The sequence below is a fragment of the Syngnathus floridae genome, chromosome 6 (genome assembly GCF_059516105.1).
Source record: "Syngnathus floridae isolate MCC-2025c chromosome 6, RoL_Sflo_1.0, whole genome shotgun sequence".
Taxonomy (NCBI): domain Eukaryota; kingdom Metazoa; phylum Chordata; class Actinopteri; order Syngnathiformes; family Syngnathidae; genus Syngnathus; species Syngnathus floridae.
In genome coordinates, this window is record NC_142418.1 from 18,120,008 (window position 1) to 18,143,107 (window position 23,100).

At 41.8% G+C, this 23,100-nt stretch overlaps 1 protein-coding gene across 3 annotated transcripts; it reads right to left on the bottom strand.

The window, feature by feature from the left end:
• Positions 1 to 843: 843 nt before the first annotated feature.
• On the bottom strand, positions 844 to 11,789 carry stra6 (signaling receptor and transporter of retinol STRA6). Of its 3 annotated transcripts, none has more exons than XM_088378821.1 (18): positions 11,702 to 11,789; positions 9,417 to 9,652; positions 8,559 to 8,625; positions 8,111 to 8,193; positions 7,868 to 8,001; positions 6,975 to 7,141; positions 6,438 to 6,563; positions 6,303 to 6,373; positions 6,129 to 6,199; positions 5,997 to 6,058; positions 5,771 to 5,933; positions 5,610 to 5,685; positions 5,218 to 5,351; positions 3,800 to 3,917; positions 3,582 to 3,683; positions 3,254 to 3,417; positions 2,787 to 2,924; positions 844 to 1,648 (listed from the first exon to the last, which is right to left on the bottom strand). In XM_088378821.1, the coding sequence occupies exons 2-18, from the start codon at positions 9,485 to 9,487 to the stop codon at positions 1,434 to 1,436; spliced, it is 1,962 nt and encodes a 653-aa protein (XP_088234947.1). In that variant the 5' UTR covers positions 9,488 to 9,652; positions 11,702 to 11,789; the 3' UTR covers positions 844 to 1,433. The 3 variants fall into 3 exon arrangements, with proteins under 3 accessions (XP_088234947.1, XP_088234946.1, XP_088234945.1); XM_088378820.1 differs by having other exon boundaries at positions 9,417 to 9,749; positions 11,702 to 11,756; XM_088378819.1 differs by lacking the exon at positions 11,702 to 11,789 and having other exon boundaries at positions 9,417 to 10,169.
• Between the last annotated feature and the right edge of the window lie 11,311 nt (positions 11,790 to 23,100).

The window sequence follows — 23,100 nt, forward strand, 5'->3', positions numbered from 1 at the left end:
GTATAGTCTCTAAATGTGATTTGGAATCACCAAGCACAAACACATGCAAAAAAAATTGACAAAATAACGTGCATTGGGATCAATCTTTTAAAGACATTTTTCATAATCCGATAAAAAAAAAAAAGCCTCAGGTAATATTGCCGCACGGATGCCAAACATATTGAAGAAAAAAAAACACGCCAAACAACTCCAAGGAGACTTTTGTCCGAAATGTTTAATCCTTAAAATGTTGACCTTGAATTTCCATCTCATTCTACACGACGTGATGCTTTAAATGTGCGATTGATCAGCCGAGCCATCATCCTATATCATCCATGGCATGATGCTGTTTTATTACTCGTGTGCTTTTCTTCTCCCAGTGTAGTCCTCCTAGATGACTTGATTTTGTTGTTAGATGCTGTCCATCTGTACTGTGAACTGTAAACAATTTTTTAAATTTTCAAATGAGTTTCTATGAAGCCGATAAAACAAAAGGACGCAGGAGAGCGTTCACGGGCTTCTCTGTTCTTGTACTTTAATACCTCGTGAGTTTTTTTGTGAAATATGTCAAACGGAAACAAAACGTGAGCTTTCAAGATTTTTGGATATCATTTCTTGTGAGTGGAATTAATAAAACGTTTGAAAAAAAAAAGGCTTCTCGGGAATTTTTCATTGACGTCACAGACAAAAAAAAGTGTAAAAATGGTCGTAAATACGGTGACGAAAACACCTCTAGCCATTTTAACCGCGCAGTTTATTTATTTTTAGTGGCTGCTATTCACTTACAATATTAAAAAAAAATCATTAAATATGCGTACGTATCCCTCTGTTTTGATAAACATTCCATATTGACAGACGACACAATTAAGCAAGTTTTCGTGTTTATTTTATGTCAATAATAAGGATATTCGCGGGATTTTCACTTAAAATTTGACATTTGGCAAATAAATGCAAAAATATCTCTCAACGGGAAATAGAGAAGATGCAGCAACAACAGGAAAAGGCAGGTCGTGTTCTTTTTTTCATACCACAAATAAAAATGTTTCATTTTCCTGGTCATTCCTAACTCTGTTATTTATAATTACACAAAAATCGAAATGCAATTCGAAAGAAACATGATTATATCATTGTATAAATAGTCAGGCTCTGAAATAAATACCTTCTCAAAATGCTGCTTATCACATTCATTTGGGTACTTTGCATGATCTGAAGTGATGACGAACTTCACCTTCCTATATTTTGAGTAGAAGCAAATAAGTGGAGGATTTCACATCATGATGGATATTGGAGATTGTGAGGCCCCCTCCCATGTTAGCCACCTGTGGAGAACATGCACAGAACAAAGCAGAATGGGAGGCACTGATCTCTAACTGCGGGTCTATACAATGAGTTGGGGGGGGGGGGTGTGATAGCAGAAGCGCATCATTCATCACTCGCCATGCAGGCCTCATTGTTCAGTTGCAGGCGGCCGCCTCGGCCTCCTTCTTGCCGCTGCCCTTCAGGCTCCCGTTGACAAAGCTGTCGGTGGGCGCGCGCTGCTGGAAGTGCTTGCGGGTGCCCACCACTGACGGGTTGTTGACCAGCGTGAAGAGGAGCTGCCAGTGGCCCCGAGCTCGCTTGGCACTGGACACCTTCGGGTGCTTTTTCTCCTGCTGGACCAGCTGGATACCTGAACATGACAAACATACACACTCAGAGAAGTAGTACTCAGAATACATTTAAAGACTTTAATCAGTCAAGATCCATTTACAGTACTTTTTTAATACCAAAAACTACTTTCCTATCATAACAGGGCTTTGGCGCCACCTTATGGCATTCTGAGTATTAGAATGGATTACAGATGAATGTTGGATTTACTGAGTTATTATATTTGGACGATAGGTAAAGTCATAACTACATTATCAACAAAATGCATATTTCGAATCTTTGATAAAACGGACCCCTATTAACGATTGTCTCTTTGCAGGTGTCCCTAATATTGTGCTGAGTGGTAAGTGTGCGTTTTCTCTTCTCCGGAATATAATCAACACTAAAATTTGAAGGGCCCAGAGGAGCACACAGATACGATAGGAGCAGTAATAATAGAAAGCAATCATATTGTAATCCTCCAGACGTGATGGGAATACTCGCACGCACACACGCAGGTCTCGCCATTAACACCAAACGTGTCAGTCCCTCGACTACATGAATAGTAACCAGGCAATTAGCGCGGCTCATCTGCGTAATCGGCTCCGAAAGAATTCATCGATGTAATACAACACATGATTGTTATTATCGCTCAATCATTAAGCAAGCTGGGTTATTTTTCTCATCTTAAGGTCCCTGATGTATTTTTCTCTTTATAGCTAACTTTATTGGATGACCCCCTCATTTATCATTGCCTTATTTTCCCCTCCGAATTCAAATTTCGCCTTCTTTCTATTCTTTAAATAACACCTTTTAACTGATCATGTTTGGCCAAAGTGAGCACACCACTAGAAGCGCTGAATACTTTATGACAACGCTTTATTGAGACCATAAGCCGCAGGACTGTGAATTATTCCACGCGTGACTCAATTTGCTCCTCACATATTAAATCAGCTCGCCTTTCATTTCTGCCGGGTGTGCTAGACGCTGTCCTGATGGGATTACGTTTTCGGAGACCCGCCGCTGAATTCTAAAACATCGCCAAATGACTCCAAGTGGTTTTGTTGAAAAACTGGATGTTCACATTCAAAACAAATTCGTCTCGTGTTATGTTGCTTCGAATCAATATGTTTTTTTCTGCAAATTCTATATGAGCTGTTTTTCCTCTAAGTGCTACACACCCTCTTCAGCATCCCGTGACCTCTGCACGACCTTGTTCTTCTGGCCTACAGACTCCAACAGCATCCCGCAGAAAGCCTTCATCACAGGGTGGGACTGGCTCACCTCGATCTTCAGATAATGAGCGTAACAGCGGTAGGCTGCAGACACACACAGGAGGTGGAAAGAAGAAGAAGGAAAAAAAAATCACTAAACATGCAGCGCAGCGCTCCATGTGAGCTTTGAGGCAATCACACATAATGACTGTACAATCATGGGCTCCCCCCCTCCTCCCCCCTGTTTTTTTAGCACCTGCTTTTGCTGACAACAGATGCCATTTGAGAGAAGCAAGTGCAATTAGAGTCCCCAGCACTGCATTGCATGTCGTACAAGCTCCCAAACAAGAAAATATTTCCATTCTCTAAGCAAATATTTGCTCAGAGGACATTTTTTTCCAATGTTTCCACAGAAATGGACACACGAGGCTGACCTGGATCAAATGCTTCCACATTTCTGTTCAGAAGACTGATGTCCATGCGTCCCATGTGAACAATGTTAAACAAAGCTGTGATGATCATGCGCCAGACTGCTAGCAGCACCCCGATGAGAACATTGACTGGAAACAGCAGGTAGGTCAGCAGGAAAAGGTTGCCCCTAGAAGAGAGAGCCGGTTGACTCGATAGATTTTTACAGAGGGACCTTATAAAGTTAACAATAATAAAATAAAAGACTGTACATCTAACAGAATGTAATCTACCACCACTAGTGTAAATTGATATTATTTTCCTGCATTTGTTTTCATAAATAGTCCACATTACCTGTTGTCAAGGTCTCGTGTGCCAGCCACCCTTTTGATAAAGCAAAACCTAGAAGTGATATGCTGAATCAACACTGCCAGGAGAATCATCAGCCAGAAAGGCCTAAAGGAACAAAATCCAAAAACCCTCTTGTAATATTCATTTTAGAGGGACACACGTGGAAAAACACACAGCCTCATGCGGACCTAGTGACATGGTCTACCAAGGTTTATTCTCACCACATGCTCCACAGGATCTGAAAGAGGAGCAAGTTCTGTCCGTGTAGGATGGGCATGAGAATGAGGAAGACAGTGATGAGAAGACAGAGGAAGAACACCATGGTTTGCACAATCATGCCTACAATGGGGAGACAGACAGACAGACAGACAGAGAGAGAGAGATTGCAGCTTGAATGCATCCAACCACAATCCAACTCCTCCGTCGTTTTAAATCAATTACTAGAAAATGCATTTAGTTACCAATTAAAATGAGACAATATACTCTCTAAGCACTTTGTTCGCCTGCGCAACTTAATGAGATCCAATACAAGGCCTGCATCTGTATTTTAATGTTATTTCTGTACAGGTTCTGTAGGCTTATTCGTATTAGTAATATAATAAGTGTTTAAAGGGACATTAAACCGGGCTGAATATTATATTGTATGATTGGTCGGTATTCAAAAATTATTCAACAATTCTCCCTTGGGGAAAAAAAAACCCCGCAGTGATTTAACGGTATTTTGGATTTACTGACGCCCACTTAAGGAGTGGCGTTTGCTTAATTGACATCAGGCTGACCACGTCAAAGAAGGAAGTGAAGGCATGTTTGGACATGAAGGCTTCTTTTCTGGCTTGCTTACGATGCTTAGCCAACATTTTGTTCTGGAATAGTCATTTTTGAACGTTTATGGCAGCTAAGATGCATAATAGTTGTGGCCGAGTGTAGCAACACGCCGAAAGAAATTAGGTTTCGGATTAATTGCTGGCCGAATTCCAATTCAATTTTGGATAAATAACTGCAAGACAAGACCCGGAGGTCGTTTTTTTTTTTTTTTTAACATTGGGACCACCGGACCTCCAGTGAGGAGGCCGAGCCTTCAGATGACTGTGGCCGTTTAAAGCACCTCCTTTTCGGATAGACGGCGGAAATGTAAGTTAAATGAACCCAATTTCACTTGACTATATAACAACGTATCTGCGAATGTTTTGTGAGGTTTTCAGGGGTTGAAATGTGTCGAAGTAGAGCTTTCCACGTGCATTTTGAGGTTGGTTGATCCTTGTTATTTTGAGAGGATAAGCGAGGTCTGTAAAATGATTTCCAATGGAGAAATCGTGATCGTCACCTTTCGTGACGTCACCAATCAAGTCATGGAGGGAGGGGTGTGTGCCTATAGTTCTCATTCAAAGTGGGCATTTGTAAAGGCATTAATTGTTTCATTATTTCTGCAAAATGAATGGATGAAATGGAACATGCTAACTCTTTTATTTTCTTGATCAAAAAATACATAAACTGGGCTTGTTAATGAAAAATGGGCCATCATTGTGTCCTTTAAGGTGTCCTTTAAAAATTCATCTCATGCATTACATTTCATGACATCGTGTCATAGCTAATGCGCTGGCTCTTGTAATGCATCTTTTATTTCATCTTCCAACCTTACCGATGCAGACGTGAGCCGCCGTGAAGCTGGTGTATCCCATCCAGCAGACCAGAGCTGGCCGGGAAGCCCGAATACTTCTCTGGCAGTTATAAACATTATAGATATCTCCCCTGTACAGCCCCTTTAGGTTGGCCCTGCAGAATTGAGGCATACCAAAAGCAATTGTCTGTAATAGCAGAACATTTCATTCATTTTAATAGCCATTTTCGCATCTTGCGGCATTTCATGCAGAACAAATGCTTTTCTGTCTGTCGAGAAGATTACTAGTCCATTATGTCAGAATAATACCCGTGTGTGCTATTGTATTATATGGCAGAATCATAATGTCACACTTTCTTATGGCTCCTGCGGCAAAGAATGGAAGAAACGGATTTTAAAGTGTCTGTTCCTACCGATGGAGGACCATGGACCTCATGAACATTGCCAAGTTGACAAGGGTTGACAGGGTCATCGCTGAGATATAGCACACTGCCAAAAAAGAAATACAACATTAGTCATTTGTGTTGGATTAGAGTGATCGCAATGGAATTCAAAATCGAAGCTGCTGGCTCACCCTCGACACACCACATGTAGTAGACCACGATTTGGACCACTTCGTGTTTATCTGGAGAGAGCACGATCCTAAAACCGGCTAAAACATTGGCGATGTCTTCATCCACTCCCATGCGGGCGATTTGGAGCGAAGGCACCACAGCCATGATTAGTAGCAAGCCCACCTGAAATATGAAACATTTGTTACATTACTCCAGACATTAAAATAAGGTAGTATTGGAGTGTACCTGATAAAGTGTGATAAATGATACCACTCCAGATATGGCCAATTTTAGAGGGAACCTAAAAGCTGTTAAGAAAGGTCAACAATGTCAAGTGGCGCACACGGATATAGAATAAAAACTAAAATGACACTTCACCTTCCTCTGGTGTATAAATGTAAGACATCACCGCATCTGCTATTCTTTGAGGCAGCTTGGGGCTCTCGGTGCTGCAATGAAAGATGAGCAAAAATGAGGGAATCATGTGAGTTACATTTCAAGTATTTCATATGTTACCCCTTCTTATATTCATATGTGAACAGGCTCTCTGACCTGATTTTCACTTGCTTCTTCTTCTTGAGTAGTTTCTTCACATAGTCGCTGTAGTAGCTGCTGTTTAAATCCTAAAAATGATGTCAGGTGCAAAAATTCAACATGAGCGGAGAAAATGTGGGCAACACGACTTACCTCAGTAACATTATTCTTTTCGGTGCCTTTCAAACCCTTGAAAAGGAGGAGAGGATACTGGAAACTAAGAAATGCCAAGCAAGCTATTTGGGGCAGGCTGGAGAACAGTGAGTAGTGTTTATGGATCTAAAATGGGGGGGGAAAATAGTTTTGGTCACTCGTCAAATAAGTGACATTACACAAAACATATTGAAAAATAAATTGCAGGTGCATTTTGGTAGCTTTTTTTGTTGTTGCACTTTTAATAAAGGCTCCATTTAGCTCAGCCTGGCACATTACCCTGGCAACTTTATCAAATAGACAACCGTTACACAATGAATGATGGCACTGAGACACACTAACGTGATTAAGTGTTACGAAGCTTCTTAATTAAGACCACCAGAGAGGGGAACTAATTGCTTTCAATCAGAAGCATTTGTTGCACAGAAAGAAAAAAAAAAGAAGCAGGATGGACGTGGTACTAAATCTGTCATCCCGAACAAATTATTGAATATAAATGAACAGACATTGACTGTGTGTGTTGTGATCGGTGCATACCTGCGGTGTTTTTGGGCAGTCAATTTTTTGCCAAACCAAGACACTAAAGTGCGTCCATGACAAAAGGCTTCCTAGTACGTAGCCGACTTTATTATGCAGGGTGCCACATGCCAGGAGAGGGTAGTAAAGTGCGGGGTAAAAGAACACTCCCAGAATCATCCAGTTTTCTGCAGATGGGCAAAAAGTTAAAGTGTGCAAAAGTACAATCAAATAATACATTCAGAAACCCTTCTGACCTCCATAATCATGCTGATGATTTGACCAGGGGTGTTTAGACTTTTTCTATCCAAACATTAAACTCAGAAATCAAGGGCAGGGGTTGGTCAACTTTTTTGCTAAAAGACATTTGATTTTTAAAAATGACAGATGGGCCAGGTCATTCGTAAACAAAGTTAAAAAAACAACAATGGTAGTTAAAATGTGCATTTTAGAAAAAATGATCAAAATATTTAAAATGTATTTTAATCAAACAATAATAAATGTTGACTTTTAAAGCCCATATTTTGCAATCCGCTATTCCAAAGCATCAATTTTGAGATTATATTTTAAGCCTTGTGTTGTCTACTCTGTGCAGATAAGGAAAAAAAAAAAGATTGCACAACATCCTCTGACTAATTCCAAAACCAACTCTGAGTGACTGCAGATCACACTGTGTTAAACCTACTCTACCAATTAAATCTTTAAATCTGGTTTTGGCATTGTGCAAAGTATCGGGGAGGGGAGGGGGGGTGACAAAAGGAAAACAATCCAATTATGTAACGACATGAGCCTGTGAGTACAAAGTTCGTCCCCAATCTCAGAGGACATAACAATGTGTCGCTATCTCACATCGGTTTTAAAAAAACAAACGAGGACAACCGCGGTCGGAGGAAGCAGCACAAGAATGACCTCACGTTTGTTCTCAGCCTCCGTCGTGAAGGGCAGAGGGTTTGGTGAGATGATCATGCCGCAGAGTTTGCATAAGAGCACTCCAAAAACAGCCACTGCTAGGCCCTTGTGCTGGGTATGGTCCAGGAAGTTCACCGGACTGTGGAAAACCAAGAGCCCACGTTAGCGACGTAGCATGCAGCTGAGATGATCATTCAAAAAGTCTTTTGCCTTTTCATCAATTTTAAAGCCGTTTATCAGAGCCTCACCTGAGTAAACCCGGGAGTCCTTTCTGTTGGCGGCCAGTTTTAGTGCGTCTGGCTAGGACCGCGAGGATCATCATGACGACCAGCTTGGAAGAGGAGATACATTAGAAACAAGCGGAGTAGCAGCAACTTGTAAAAGTTGATGTAGATGGAAAAACACAAAAGGCAGTGGCTCATTAGGGACCCCCCTGTGGATGTGGCATCATTTGTCAAGATCATCGAACAGAGAGAGTTCAGTGACCTTTCATGACCTGGAACACATTTAGGAAAGCCAAGGCAGAAGAATGCCTTGCTCTTAATTGGAACAGCTTTTGATTTGTCAGAAGACGTAAAGTCAGTTTCAGGAGGACATTTTGTCTTAGTTGATATCATGTTTGCAAGTGAGCCACATACGAGGTGCGTGAGAAAAAGTATTTGCTAAAACTTCAATAACATCAAAAAAGAGACTCACTGATACTGCGCTGATGCAGATGTGGTATAGCCTGTCATCTGCAGTGGGGTCACATGGAGGAATTATTCTAAAAAAAAAAGAACAATCAGTGCGTGTGTTGTAAACTAAACCTTTCACACGTCACCATCAGGACCTGAAATCCCGTAGCAGAGATTTGCATTTAACCCGATTGTTATCGGCGTGACGCGGGGAAACAACCGATGCCCTATGTTGGCGTTACAAGAGCGAGAACGAGGCCCGGTCGGGACCACTTTCACATTGCAAGCACTTCTCCTGGAGGGCGCGTTACGACATTTCGGGATAGAGTTGACAAGGGCCTCTCACCTGTGCAAACATTGAACCAAATTGGGAATTTGGCTGTGGTTGAAAGAGCAGACGTTGGCATCACATCAAACCACATGTAAATTGAAAGCAATGTCAAAATTCACAACTACAGGCTCGCTCGGCACTGTTTACAAAGCTGCTAAAACGCTACATGAAAGCGGAAAGGACCACAACTCAAGGTATATAGTGGGAATGTGGGATTATTTGACAAACATCCCTTTGTTTTATCGCCATCCCGTCTCACTGGTGAGCTCAAAAAGATTTTTGTAGTCATATTTAATTTATTAATTATAATTTGTGCAAGAATGGAAACATAGCCAATTGCATTGTGGGAAGTCACCTTTGAATTAACGGCAGATGGAATCTTTTTTTTTTTTTTGCTTGCCTTTCTCAGATGTTCTCTTTCTAAAACTTTCGTAACTATGTTGTGAAAAATGATGCAGCCTGCAAACTCTGACATGAAATATTGCAAACTGCCCGTTCACATACCACACATTTTTCTACTTCAAATACAACACGAGTCATTTTACTCACTCAACGTTAATCTTCTTGGACACGGGGTCATAGTCTGGGTACTCGTAGTCCAGCAGAGCATCCTTATCCATTGCGCCGTCCGTCTCTTTTTCAAACACCCAGGGGAACTTCTCACCACAATTCAAAGCGGCACACTGATGTGATAGTTCCTTCCGCAAAGCCGCGCCAAGTCCCAAGCTTTTTGCCTTGGAGGCGTTCTGGTTGCCTAGCGTTGGGTCAGCTCAGGTGTCCCGGTCCTGTTGTGGCACAGAGGGTGACTGTCACAGCTACGGGCCACGGCGTGCCTTGTTCCCTTCCAAAGGCCCTGTGAAAGGGTACCACGACACTGGAGGACTGGGAAAAGGGTGGGGGGAGGGAATAAGTGGAGAAACGGGCAGCCAATGTGGAAGGCCACCTGCTGCTTACTGGGATTACATCCACTTGTGAGGTGGCATTGCTGCAGTCAGGTGTGCTCGCTTCTCAATCTACAGCTGCGACTGTGTGAGCGGGCCGAGGCGACCAAGCACGCCATGTGGCCTTCCGTGACGATAACGTGCCGTCTTTTTAAGACGAGGTTCAGCCTTGCGTTGATAAGAGACGAACACCTTGATAAGGATCGAGACTGAACTTGGCACTTTACCTTCAATGGATAAATTATTATTTCGATTCCTTAGTCGGTGGAAATTGTATATTTAGTCTACATTGAAAGTTACTCAAATGCGATAGTTTGTAAAAAAAAAAACACGAGATAGTAAAGTTACAATTTAGTGTATGTTTTGTTAAATCATTGCAATATATGCTGACAAGCTAACATGGTCATAAATCTTATGTTGTGAAACTGATAAATGTTGCAAATAATATGAAAGTGACTGAAAATGAGCACAACAGCGGAGCTCGGGAACAGTATTAAGGAAAGGAATGCTCGAAAAAGCTTAAGTGAAAGCAAAGTGTGTGAGCATTACGTTGCCAAAGGTCATAGCAACGCCTTTGCTCCAATTATAGTCTATGAATAGGACAAAAGTCTTCACACAACTATTGAAATGGCAAAAGTGCACCTGGAGGCAAAAAAGGTGAACTAATAGAGATTTGCTGTGCTGCGATCAGTCTCGGTGCTGAGACCGTGTCCGTTTCGCAACACTGCTTCCATGTCAGTGTACACTCATTATTGCGGGATTATAGCTACACTTAGTTTAGAAAGCAACACAACTTTGCTTCCCAGCACCCCTGAGAAAAGGTTGCTTCTCAAGCACAGTAAGCCACCACATCCAATGTGCTCTGGGCAGAAAAAGCAAGCCATCAAATAAAGGGGTCACTGAACAAAGAATGCTTTGAATGCTTCTAATGACATCACACAGAAGCACTTTGATTGTGCCGGACACTCGGTTTGTATCAGATTTAGGGAGGCTGGATCAAAAGACCTTTTTAGAGGAAGCAAAGTGCATTGAAGGATGCAACATCACTGCACCTGACCAATATTCATGTTGCCACCACACATCAAAATTAGCTGATTGTGATGTCAACTTTGCACCTTGCATTTAATTTAGTTTTATTTAAAGTGATGTTATTGGACAAAATTGAGGTATGCATAGTGTGGAAGTGTACTTCATGACGGTCGGCGGTACATGACAGGTGTCGCGATATTTCTACACTTTAAATCGCGTCCATCCGTGACGTAAACCGATGACGTCATAAGTCACGCGAGTGTGAGGAGAGACAGCAAACGTTCGTATTCACTTTGAAAGTGAGCTCTAAGACAAACTAACACAAAGATTACTACAACAAAACAAGTCCTGTCAGGTAAAAAAAATCGTTTGTCATTTTTTTCCTTTCTCTTTTACTCCCAGACAACTTTCAGACCACACAAATTATACTCAGCTGCTTCCCGCGTTGAGTGCTTCAACACTGAAGAAACAACTCGTTTTGTCTAGAAAACGCATTTTAAACACTTTTTGTGGCGACCTAACCACCCAGACTATATTTATACTATAGTTAACATTGTGTTTTAATAATTTAGAAGTCGTGGCTAGCATGAGGAGCTCAACGAGCTACCGCTATAGCTTACTATAGTAAGACGACTACAGTTCCCAGAATGCCCTGCACATTACATCATAGATTGAACGTAATTCGGTTGCTCTTAAAAGTAACAGTCTGTATTTGTGCATATATGTGCATCATTTAACTTGTAAAAACGTCACATATAAATATAGTGCAGAATCAAGTTAATATTATCGATTGCCTAACTATACAAATCGTTTTAAAGAACTTACAAATGACATGCCACACTAGAATTCAATTATTCACCTTACCGTATTAACCTAAAGACTTCCTCAGTTGTGCACCATTTAAAAAGTCTCAGTGACATCCAGATAGAAGACGAGTTTAATTTAGTTGTTGTTTCTGTCTCATGCTGTGTGCGTGTGCGAGGACTTTGAACGTCTTTATCTTGCTTTGGCAGCAACCTTACTGAACGACTTAAGTCTTGTGAAAGAGAAGTGACTCAGGGTCAAGTTCAAATCAATGCATAGAAACGTGCTTGTTTTATTTTAATTGTAAATTGACATCTTTATTTAATCTGTCTTTTCTTATGAGCCGGTGCAAAGACTGGCCACCGCTCCATTAATTGTCAAGTTTTGATTTAAGCTCTTGGGAAATCATGCATTGCTTTCAATCATTTTAGTTTCACGCTTCATTTTGTGCTCCACTAAGGTTGTTGGCGAGTCGATTCAAATTGAGTCGTATAGCAAAATATTGCCTCCATATGAAATCTTGTCTCCCGAAGGCCTCCCGTGAGTCTCGGCTAATTCCAAGCAATATTTTTCATGTGCTCAGTGCCGCGCTGCTGCTGTCATAATCAATGAGCCTTGTAACACTCAATTAGGACATAATTGGATTTGTGGAAAGCAATGCAGATTAAAGCCGATGTGAAAAGGGATAATGTTGAATCCGTTGGCAGTTTCAGTAAATCTGGACAAGGTCTTAAAATATTTTGTGACAGTTTGATTCCATGATTTTCTTCAGGATGTGAAATGTTGTTTTTTTTCTCTTCTCTAAGCATTCACATGAAAATCTATTTCGTCTGTTGATGTATTGCTCCGATTTAGGCAGGTCTGAAAAGATGTGATTTATCTCCTCTTTTATGAGCTCTGAAAATGAGAAATTATATTTAAGGTGACAAGTACAAATCTTCCTTTTTTATTAGTTAGCTTGGTCTGTGAATCAGAGCATGGAGGCAGTCATCATCTTCTCTACAAACGCTTCGTAGACGATACATCAGCCAAGATGGTGTAGGATGCTCTTGAATTGAATTTTCACTATCTGCTTGTCTTAAAAGACATCTATCTGGCTTTGTGTGGGTCACCTTTAACACGTTCGGATTCGCACTGCTTTGTTGCTCCCACCAACCCTAATAAAATAGATAAATGTGCAAAAAAAATTACTTGTGAACAGAGATTTACAGATATTTATTTTCTGTTTTACGATGTGATTGAGGACATTCTTGTGTCCTTTATTTGCCCATTTTCTGTGTGTTTTTTGAGAGAGCTTGTAAACATGAATTTAAAGACTGCTTTTGGTTTGGATGTTTATGTTGTGCTGTGGCTTGCTTTGTTTGCTCTTCTTTTTTTTTTAACACTCATGTTATCACGTAACACTAGAATTAAAGGGTGGAAAATAAACTGATATCGGTACACGTGTTTAAAATCAGATTGCAAAAACTAAATGAGTTTTTCCTGTCCACAAAAATGTATCATGCCAGTCTGATACAAAAAGAATTTAGATTTGCGACAGGCAAGGCTGACGCTCCATTAACATGTTTCACATCTCTAGCGTTTTAATTATGAGATGAATTTTCTGCCCAGCATGGCAGAAGTAATTGATTTCAAAATTGGACGGTTGCCAAAATGTTCAACGAGAGCAAATTGAGAGTAGCGAGTACTGATGAGTTTGTTTGATCATGTGGGCTTGTACAATTGCAATCATTCACACACACACACACACACACACACACACACACACACACACACACACACACACACACACACACACACACACACACACACACACATAGAAACACAAAATGATGGCAAAACAGCCATTTAAGGTGAATGCTGAAGGACAAGTCTATCAGTCTATCAGCAAAGTACCTCTGTAGGATTCATACAGATGTGGTTCTCTCCTCCTGGTCTGCCTTTCCATTGGTCCTGATGAATAATGTATTCATAGAGAACGTGTGTGTGTGTGTGTGTGTGTGCTAGTGTGTGTTCGCCGAGATTTGACTTTCACACGTGTCTGCTGGAATGAGGCTGAATCAGAAGCCAGTCCGGCTTATCAGCCGCTATGCGCCACATCCTCTTATGCTCCAAAAAATGTCTTTTATGTTGAGATATATTCACAAATAAAAATTTGGCATGTTTTAAAAAGAAAAAAAAAAGACTAATCATTGTGAGTGTTGTTGGCAATATACCGTAAATACAGCACTACGTGTCACCGGAAATAAATGAGTGCTTGCTTTGAAGACTTGGGAGGCGCTCGCTCACTGGGATGATTTGTAAAAGTCGCTTTGTCCCAAATGGCCGTGTTGACGGGAATGTGCGTGTGCGCTCGTCTCGGTCAGTCCCATTGAGACATTGCCGTCGCACCGCAAAATCCCCCCCGCCCTGCAAAGATCACTCAAACCGGCCTCCATTAGCAAAAGGCTGCTCTCCACATGTCGCCACGTGAACAAAGAGTTGGTTTCATCTGACACCAGAATGGGGGTGCCAGCCATCATAAATCAGGTTTAAACTCAACATGGGACTTGTTTCGGAATTAAACTGATGGGACACCGCTTAGATTGGTCGGAAACGTTTAAAGACAACACGCTAATATTTGTATTTTTTTTCCCACTCCACATAAAAATAAAAAAATTCATGTTCTTTATTTGCAATTATAGATCCCTCCTGATGACATCATCAAGATTGATTCCGGCAATGGTCATCACACTCTCAATTGACTCATATTACCAAAGTGAGGCTCGATGATCATCTCATCAGGGAACGGTAAGTCACTGGTAACGCTCGGCAAGCTTGAATTACATCCTTCCCCCATTTTTTGCTATTCTCAATAATGCTGCTACCAGTTGAAGTCCTGACGCCATTTTTTTTAACATGTGATCATCCCGCTCGCACGTTACCTCATTAGGATGGTGACAGATTGTCATTAGCACGTATGCACCGCGGCGAGTCGACAGGAGGAGATAACGAGCGGTACCTCGGGGTCCCTTCGCCGTACTCCAAAGGAGCTGAGCGATGATTGGCCTGTAACACATGATTACACATGACATAGAGTAACATTCCGAAATGAATTCGACACTCTAAACTGTTTCGACAAGCTAGAATTTGATTAACATTTTTCTATGCTCTGCATGTGTCCAACTCGTGTTGTAGTCCTGGTAACTATCAGTATCATCTCATCTGGTGAACGTTTTAATATCAGCCCGCAATTAAGTGTGAGACATGCAACTAATCTTCAATGATTTGCATCTACGTTGAAGACAATGATCGATCTTGCCGCTTCTCCCGTTGTTTTAGTTACTCCTATCCTCGGATGAAGCACTTCGGCAATAGTGACTTCTTCTCCTTTGCTGAGACTATTTGATTGACAGGTTGAATCCCAGAAAGCCTCAGCTCCACATAATTGCTCAGGGTCAGAAGGCGGCAAACAGGTGTAAACCTCCACATCCCATATCTACTCTCTGCTTGCTGTTTTTTTTTTTTTTCCCTTCGTATAGCATGTGCTGCTTGGAATTACTTTTCAGTCCATTCCCCAGGCATTGAATCTTTAAACCTAACTCAATACTTGCTGGGATTTAACTTCACTGCCTGACGTGTTGTATCTTAATACACCATCATGTAATATATAGAAAAGTAAAAAAAAAAAAAATCCTGGCTCTGAGCCTTCCGGGACATCATCGTCCATCATAACCGTTGAAACCCGGCAACTTTAGTCTTGCCCGGCGACAGCAGGTTGCGCAGGGGAATGTTGATTTCACGCGGCGACCTTGCGGTGAAGATGAATGCTGCTTCATTGTGCCGCGGCTAATTATCCGGCCGACTTCTATTAAGGAGCGAGCGGAGCTGTTTGCTCAAGGTTGATGTGCGGTGTTCTTGAAACCTGTTGAAAAGCGCCAGCGTGTGTTTTCAAACGGCCTGTTGCTTAGGAACCAATGTGACTCCATGCATGCGAAAGAACAGCCTTTGTTAAGATCTCGGAACACCCATTTTTTAATCTATCATAGTTTGTTCATGTGCCGCACGAGAACTTTGATGCTGAAATGCCAATGCAAATGAAAATGCGAGTTGAGTTTCGTCTGTAGCTGAACGAAATGAAGAGTGATTGTGTTAGCAGCTACCGCTAACCATATGCTTGATATGTTTATTTCCTCTTTTCGCACACTGACTTGCGAAAACACATTCTCAGGTTGTTATGAATAGATGGTGAGGTGTTATCAGATTGTATTTATGTATGCTAATAAGGTGGACATTGGAAAATTACAAAATGCCTTCTATCCGACCATTTTTTTGCTCGTTATTAGGGTCACCACTTGCTAGCCATTTACAGTCCAGACAATCCTGAATGATTTGCATATGTGTGAGGACGTTCTTATTTTAATAGCTACAACCCTCCCCCCTGAAAATCTCGAGTTGTGAAAAGCAGAAAAGCCGTGGACGCCGTCCCGCCCTTGCTCCGAACCCCCCGCTGGGAGGGAAAGTGCTGGCCGAGTGAAGATGGCGGTGGCAGTTGCCATCAGTGGGGGCAGCATCAGAACAGCTGCAGCACTTCAAATGGAATGTGAGGTTTTCAAGCCATAACGTCATAAATATTTCATCTGCCAGCAGCTCTGAGGAGACGAAAGGGGGCAGGCCAACTAGGCACCGGCCTGCCGCTTCTGGGCTTGGAACAACAAGCCGTAGCTCTCGGAGACAAAAGGTAGAGATGGGGGAGGAAGGGAGGGAGGGAGCATGCAAAATGTGAAACAACAACAAATCTTTTGTTTACCAAAATTGAATAAAAGAACATTTATTAAAATCAAGCACTTGCTACCAGCTGTGGAAGAGCAAAATTGGGTCCTCAACAATAGCCGTTATAACAAAACACCACAAATATATTTTCCAAAGCCATAAAATGAACAAATATCATCATTACGCACAAATATTTCTACATCGTGACGTTTATTTCTTTTGTTTACTCACATAACTAAATGTGCAATACCTGCCTTTATTTTGAAATATTAATTAGAACTATCACGTATTGCTAATTAGCTTCCTATTAACCACAGGCAAAAGATTATTTTTAGTACTGCGATGCGTGTCCTCACTGGCTCATAAATAAAAAATACACTCGACTACTGCAGTGGCATAAAGCATCTCTGATCTTTGTCATTTTTTTTTCCCGTAAGATGAATGAGAAGCATGAAGATACACTAAGGTAAAAGCTTCCGGTCATGACTTGCTGTTTGTCCCCTTCCCGTAAGCACCCGGTCGAGTGCACAAAAAAGGCTGCAAATTTAATGACTTTTTTTTTTCCCTGCCACTTTTAATCGTCTTGGGTGATAGTCTATGTCAAAGTTAATGCATTCTGACGTCTGCATCCTTTTCTAAGCAATCTGTTACTGTAAAAGGGCTGCTGCTACTTTTTTTTAAAGCCTGCATGAACGTCAACGATAGCCTTAATGGCCGTTCAGTTTATTCATGGCGGCCAGTTCAGATGGAGTGGTGGCATGCAGATGAAACTGTGCGTTTGTTCAACGGATTAAAGGGCAGCATGATGTCACAAGGGCGCTTGAGCCCCGAGCGGTAGGACTGGAAGCAGGTGGCACGTTTCTTGCGTCCCCCCTGCTAAGAGGGAATTAGAGGCCTCAGAAGGGAGAGGGATCATATTTGATTAGCGCCTTCCAAAAGGTTCATGTGATTAGCTTGGCATTTTGAGCCGCACTCCTGATTTCATTGCATGTGCGCTTAGTGAGGTCTTGCAAAACAATCTCAATTGCTTTGCAACATTTTTGACTCCTGTGGAATGTGGTTGTGTTTCGTTTCTGATAAATGCTATTGAGTGGGAAGAAAAAAAACAAGTCTCATTGAACAAGTGACACATTTGGTATCTTTAGTATTTTGGATGTCGACTTAGCATTAGTATATTTGAACACTTGGGGGATTGTTTTTGCGTAATTTAGTCATTCCTTGTGATCAGCAGCATAATTAGCCAATACAGGGAAAACGCATTTGACAGCAAATTGCTTCCATTTGATTGCAAATGTCAGAAAATGGATGCGGGTGACTTGCTGTGGGTGGACGAGTCAGGAGTGAGCGCTTGCAAACATCCCAACCTACGCACAGCCATTGAGCTCGCCGAGCTGCAGGCCGGTACGGAGGCTGAGCAGTCGCCAGAGTGCAAATAAGATCAAATTCAGCTGCAGTCAAAGTGTCTGGGTCATGTTTGGCAAACTTTTTTTGTTACATGTAGTTAGATTCCAAAATAAATGTTACAGAAGAAAAAGTGTTGAATTTTTATAGTCCTGCTCATTCGGAATGCTTAATGAAACGTTTCCCTGGAGTGGACCATGTTGTCAGCGAAAGGTCAGACCCAGTGAGTGATTTTCAAAACATTAGCGCCAATGCTAATTGGTCAGTTCGGTTTCAGACTGAATAATTACATACGAGGCTACAAAGCACTTTCGTTGAGTGCGGGAGTGATAGCAGAAAATGTGAAGGGAATGCTGATGGCCCAAGCTGAACATTTTTTTTTAATCCTCCCTTTTGTTCACAAGGCTGCTGCATTCGCCTTTACGGATAACTCCTCCCACTTGCAGCAAGCGCACGTAATTGGTGGAAAGAAAAGTCGCACGTTGACAATCGATTCAGCGGCACAACTGTTGCTAAGGTACTTTGAATGGCGACTTGGCCATTACAGCATTTTCATCCGCCTCTTTTGTGCCAGGAGATGGAAATGGAATGTGTGACAAGTGTGAAAATCTAAGCATTAGTCAGTTTCTCATCTGTTGCCCGGACAACACGATGATCGACATCGTCTCGTCGGCGCTGCAGGCGGCATGTGGTATTGGGCTTTGACCCACTATCGGCTGGTCCTCCTTTAATTCGACTTCTTATAAATAGTCTGCCTAAAGAAATTTGGCAGACACATGCTGTCTGGAGATAGGCCTGTTTAAAAAAAAAAAAAAAAAAAAAAAACCCAGAGGAAGCTGGAGTTCATCCTCAGGTTAGAGCCCATGTTGAGGCGAAACTCTCCTGATGCGCAAGGAAATCCAGGATACTGAATAAATGGAGAAGTCAAGTAAAAAAAAAGTCTTCACAAGAGAATGAATGTCAAAACACAACATTTTAATTAATATTGTGTTTGTGGAATGTGAATTAAGCAACATAATCCACCCGTATTTAAGCTATCTCAGGCGGCGGCCATTTTGTCACTTGCTGTCGACTGAAAATGACATCACAAGGTGTCATGGCTCACCTGTTTTCTAGTTGTTTTTATGGTACTTGAATATTTTTCGAATCTGTCATACTGGCCATGGTTGTTTGTATCATGGATTTTTTCCGATTGTGGGGCAAGTTTGAAGAGGTCCCCCATGATGAATTCTTTTTGAATTTGGGATCACCTTGACTCGGGCCACATCATCATCATGGCCGACGATAGCGAGCAGATGAGAGCCGCCGGCCTCGTCTGTGATGGCGGGGGAGGATCATCATGGTGTCTGGCTTCCTGGGACTGTTGATATTGAGTAGGAAGGAGCGCCGCGGGCACCATTCATCAAAAAGGAGCCTTTTCTACTTTGGGAATAGACATGAATAATCCATGCTTTCTTTACCCTTTCCTGTGTGTCTGTGTATCCCATTACCTTTACTCGGAAAATCCTCTCGCTCTGTTTGTTTTCATTCATTCTTAATTTGAAAAGAAAATGGAAATTGCCCATATATCGTGCGCTGTTTTGATTAGTGCTGTACAAAGCTAGTGGTTGAACATTAGATTAATGTTCAAATTATATTAGAGGAAAAATACCAGGATCAGCTTCAGGTTGCTTCTGAACACATTTTCTGCATGTGTTGTGCTTTGAGGGGACTTTCTAGTTTGCAGTTTTTTTATGATGGTCATAAACATTGATTTGTGCTTTGTTGTTAATGAAGGACCCTCTTGAGACCTACGAGGTCTAATCACTGTTTGTCAAGTCCCTACATATATTAATCTTTTTTTTTTCTTTTTCATTTTCCATCTCAAAAGACATACATCAGCATCACTAGCATGATCAACACTTGCTTCATCCATTAGGCAGTGAATGAAGCAGAAGAGGTTTCATTCCATAAATGATATCTTAATGGACTACTGCCCCACTGTGGCAGTAAACTTACTGGAGCCAAGTGCCAAATTGAAGCCATTTCCTCGCTTGTTATTGTGCTGCCTCGCGACTCTATTTCCAGCTGAGGTCTCCTTTTTTCTGTGAGCAAGAAAGCAAACCGTATTTCACCCACACTAGCACGACACGCTCGGCACACTTTGAATTGTATTTTTGAGCCATATCAGCTTTTTGAATTGGATTGAATATCCTCCCATCAAACGTTAGTGAGATAATATATGTGCTCTGCCCACCAGGAACCATCAGACAAGATGTGATGGCGCATAACTTAACCTGCTCCGTGGAGATGTTTGTTCATGCTCAATCTTTCCCTCCCCGCCCATCCTCGATAAATCAGCTTCTGTTTTATAGTGCGGGAATATTATTTTTTTTTCTTTTGACCCTTCCAGCCCCCAACTTGCTTTCAGATGAGTCAGAGAGAAAAATACGCCCCTTGATTTTATTCTGGTTCCATGAGCAGCATAATCAATGTGCTTTGGCTGTATTGTGCAGCTGCTGGGCGAGGTTCTCTTATTTTTTTTATTTTTTTTTCACGTCCTGCAATGGAGCGCTGCCCCCTCAGGGCACTGACATCAATTAGGACGGACAATGGACATCTGTTCTGGACATTACAGGCTAAAAAAACACCACTCGAGGATGAGAATTTGAAATTGTGAGTCACTATTGCTGGTTTGGTCACATGTCCAGATAAAGGCTTATGATTAAATCATGTTGCCCTTACTTTGATAATGGAATTACACTCACAGATCGCAATAAAAATAATTTCCATTTGTGATTCATCCATATCCAGAAGGTTATGTTTCTACTGACTTTTTTTTTTTTATAACCCCTATGCATTCTGTCATCATTCAAGCTTCATACGTTTTAATTACATGGAGCACTAAATGATAAGCATATTACTTTTTATCAGGATCCAAGTCCGAGTCATTTTTTTCCCTTTCACGAAGGGACACATTTCGAGCTTAAGCCAAATGGAAATGTCTGACCGAGGGTGGGCCGGGCATGGCTGTCCTCCCAGAATCATGGCAGGGAGCTGAGCTACGGAGAGCCAGTATGTCTTCCTCTCCGTTCTCATCGAGCTCTGTTTATTGCGAGTACGCACCGTCTGTCACAGCACACCACGCTGTAGTCACATACACACACATCTTTGCACAAGTCTACAAAAAGCCATCATCGCTCTCGGCTCACACGGTGCTAAAAAGGCCTCGCTCGCCCTTAGGGAGGGGGAGGGGGGGCTCCACTCTTCCTCCGATCGATCACCTGCATTCATCTATCCATCTTCTTGCCTTTACATCTCGCCATTTGTCTTCAAGTCTTTACTGCTTGTCTGTCCGCTCACACGGGGAGCGCTCAGTAGCTTTGGCGAGGAATCAATAGGTTGCATCCTTCACTCTTCATTCAAGCTTTGTATTCATTATAAATATTGCTGATGTGCGTTGAAAAAGCTTGACGTGCTTTCCATTATGTTGTGTCTTATCCTTTTGTACTGAATTGAATCCGCCCCATTGAGTTTCTTAGCTTTTGCAGTGCTTTTCTGTTTTCTTCCAACTCTTCTTTCGATTGCTTTTTTTTTACTTAACCCCCCCTCCTCCTCCTCCTCCCGTGTATCGATTAGCCGGGTGCACAAATTATCGTGCGTGGCCTTGCATGTCTCTGTGAACCGCAGTCAGCCTTTGATGGACACGTCTGGCTTTCTTTTGCAACGCCGCCGAAAACAGGAAGTCAAAGGTTTGGATTAGCGAGGATGGCGGGATGCGGTGGTTGATCTCTGTCAAACAAATGTGACCCCTTCTTAAAAGACCAATATCGCCGTCTCATTTCCTGTATGTGTTGTTTACATCCAGTATGCACCCATGCGTATTAGCCATGTATATGCGTGTGCACGTGGGCCAAAACGCGAGTTGGTACATCCTGCTCTGCCTCCATCTGTGCTCACGCAGTCATCAGACCACTTGACATAATAACCAGCTCCATACACACACACTCATGAATCTGTTTTGGCGTAGTCTGCTTTAGTTACATTTGAAGACAGCAGCACTCTGTAATTGTGACATTGAATCTTGGATATAATTTCACTGCTGGATCACAAACACATGAATGGATGCTGCACTCTTTGTTGTCATCTGACCCCCAAAAAAAACCCATACTCAAGCCTAGAATAAGACCATAATTAAAAATAGTTTTTTAATAATTAAATAATACTAATAATTTAATAATAAAAATGAATAATTAAATCATCATACTTTAATTTTTAATTTTAATGACAATTTTTAAAGGTCGTACTCCCTTACTCAAACCTACAATAAGACCATAATTGAAGATGTTTTTAATAATTAAATAATAATGATAATAATTTAATAACAAAAATGAATAAGAAATCAATAATAATACTTTAATATTTTTTAATTTTTATGACAATTTTTAAAGGTCATAATCTGTCGGTACACCCCTCTCAGTTTCTTAGCATGTACTATGTATGGATGGATGGATGGCAGTGTAATGTACCGCATATATCCAGAGGGGACACTCTTATGTGTGCGCCGCCGCAACTCGCATAGGAATTTCTGACCTTAGATTGAATTCATTGACACCACATTAAAAGTCCACTCACACTAGTTCATTAGCATTTTAGTGCCATCTGTAATTGCTAAGCATAATGCCGCTGGATTGGGAATCAATAAGAAACTTTGAAGCCAGTGTCACCGCTGACCTTTGTGCGCGCTGCGCCAATGACATTTGAAGCCGAAAGGTCCGCATGGATGAGCGCACGCTGGGTGCTTTGGAAATAGCATGCTTGGCAGGAACATACTGATGATGTCTGCATCATATGTTCCCGATCGTGCTTATTTCTTTTTTTACTCTTTGAATGCAGATAGGTGTGTGTGGATTATAATGCTGTGAGCTCTCTTGCTAGTCTTTGGCACCAACTCTTCCCTTCACCTATACCCCTAGCCCTCCTTTTCGCCCTTCCTAGGGAGCGGAGGCTTATTTGTGGATGCGTGTATCCCATCTGCCAGCCCGGTAGGACACCAGCCAGGTGCTGGGCACGCTCTCACCCCAGCCAGGCCACAACAGCACAACCTGCTGAGATCACACTCCATGTGCCAACTGTTGATCTTCGCATAAATCTCACTCTCTGTCAGACTCCACTTACCCTAAAAGCAGACTTAGCGAGATAGTCAAGAAGCATCTACAAGTGTTTTGTTCTGGGTTGTTGTTATCCTCCCTTGTTTCGCCACTGAGCATGCCTTTTCGTACTCGTCTTCATTCCCAGGAACAATATGTCTCCCTCTTGCCTCAAGA

Excerpts from the sequence above, each read along its gene's own strand:
- stra6 (XM_088378821.1), bottom strand. The coding sequence starts at position 9,487 with ATGGATAAGGATGCTCTGCTGGACTACGAGTACCCAGACTATGACCCC. Across the intron at positions 6,374-6,437 it reads AAAAGAATAATGTTACTGAG|GATTTAAACAGCAGCTACTA; the intron begins GTAAGTCGTGTT and ends CATCATTTTTAG. Across the intron at positions 6,200-6,302 it reads AAGAAGCAAGTGAAAATCAG|CACCGAGAGCCCCAAGCTGC; the intron begins GTCAGAGAGCCT and ends CTTTCATTGCAG.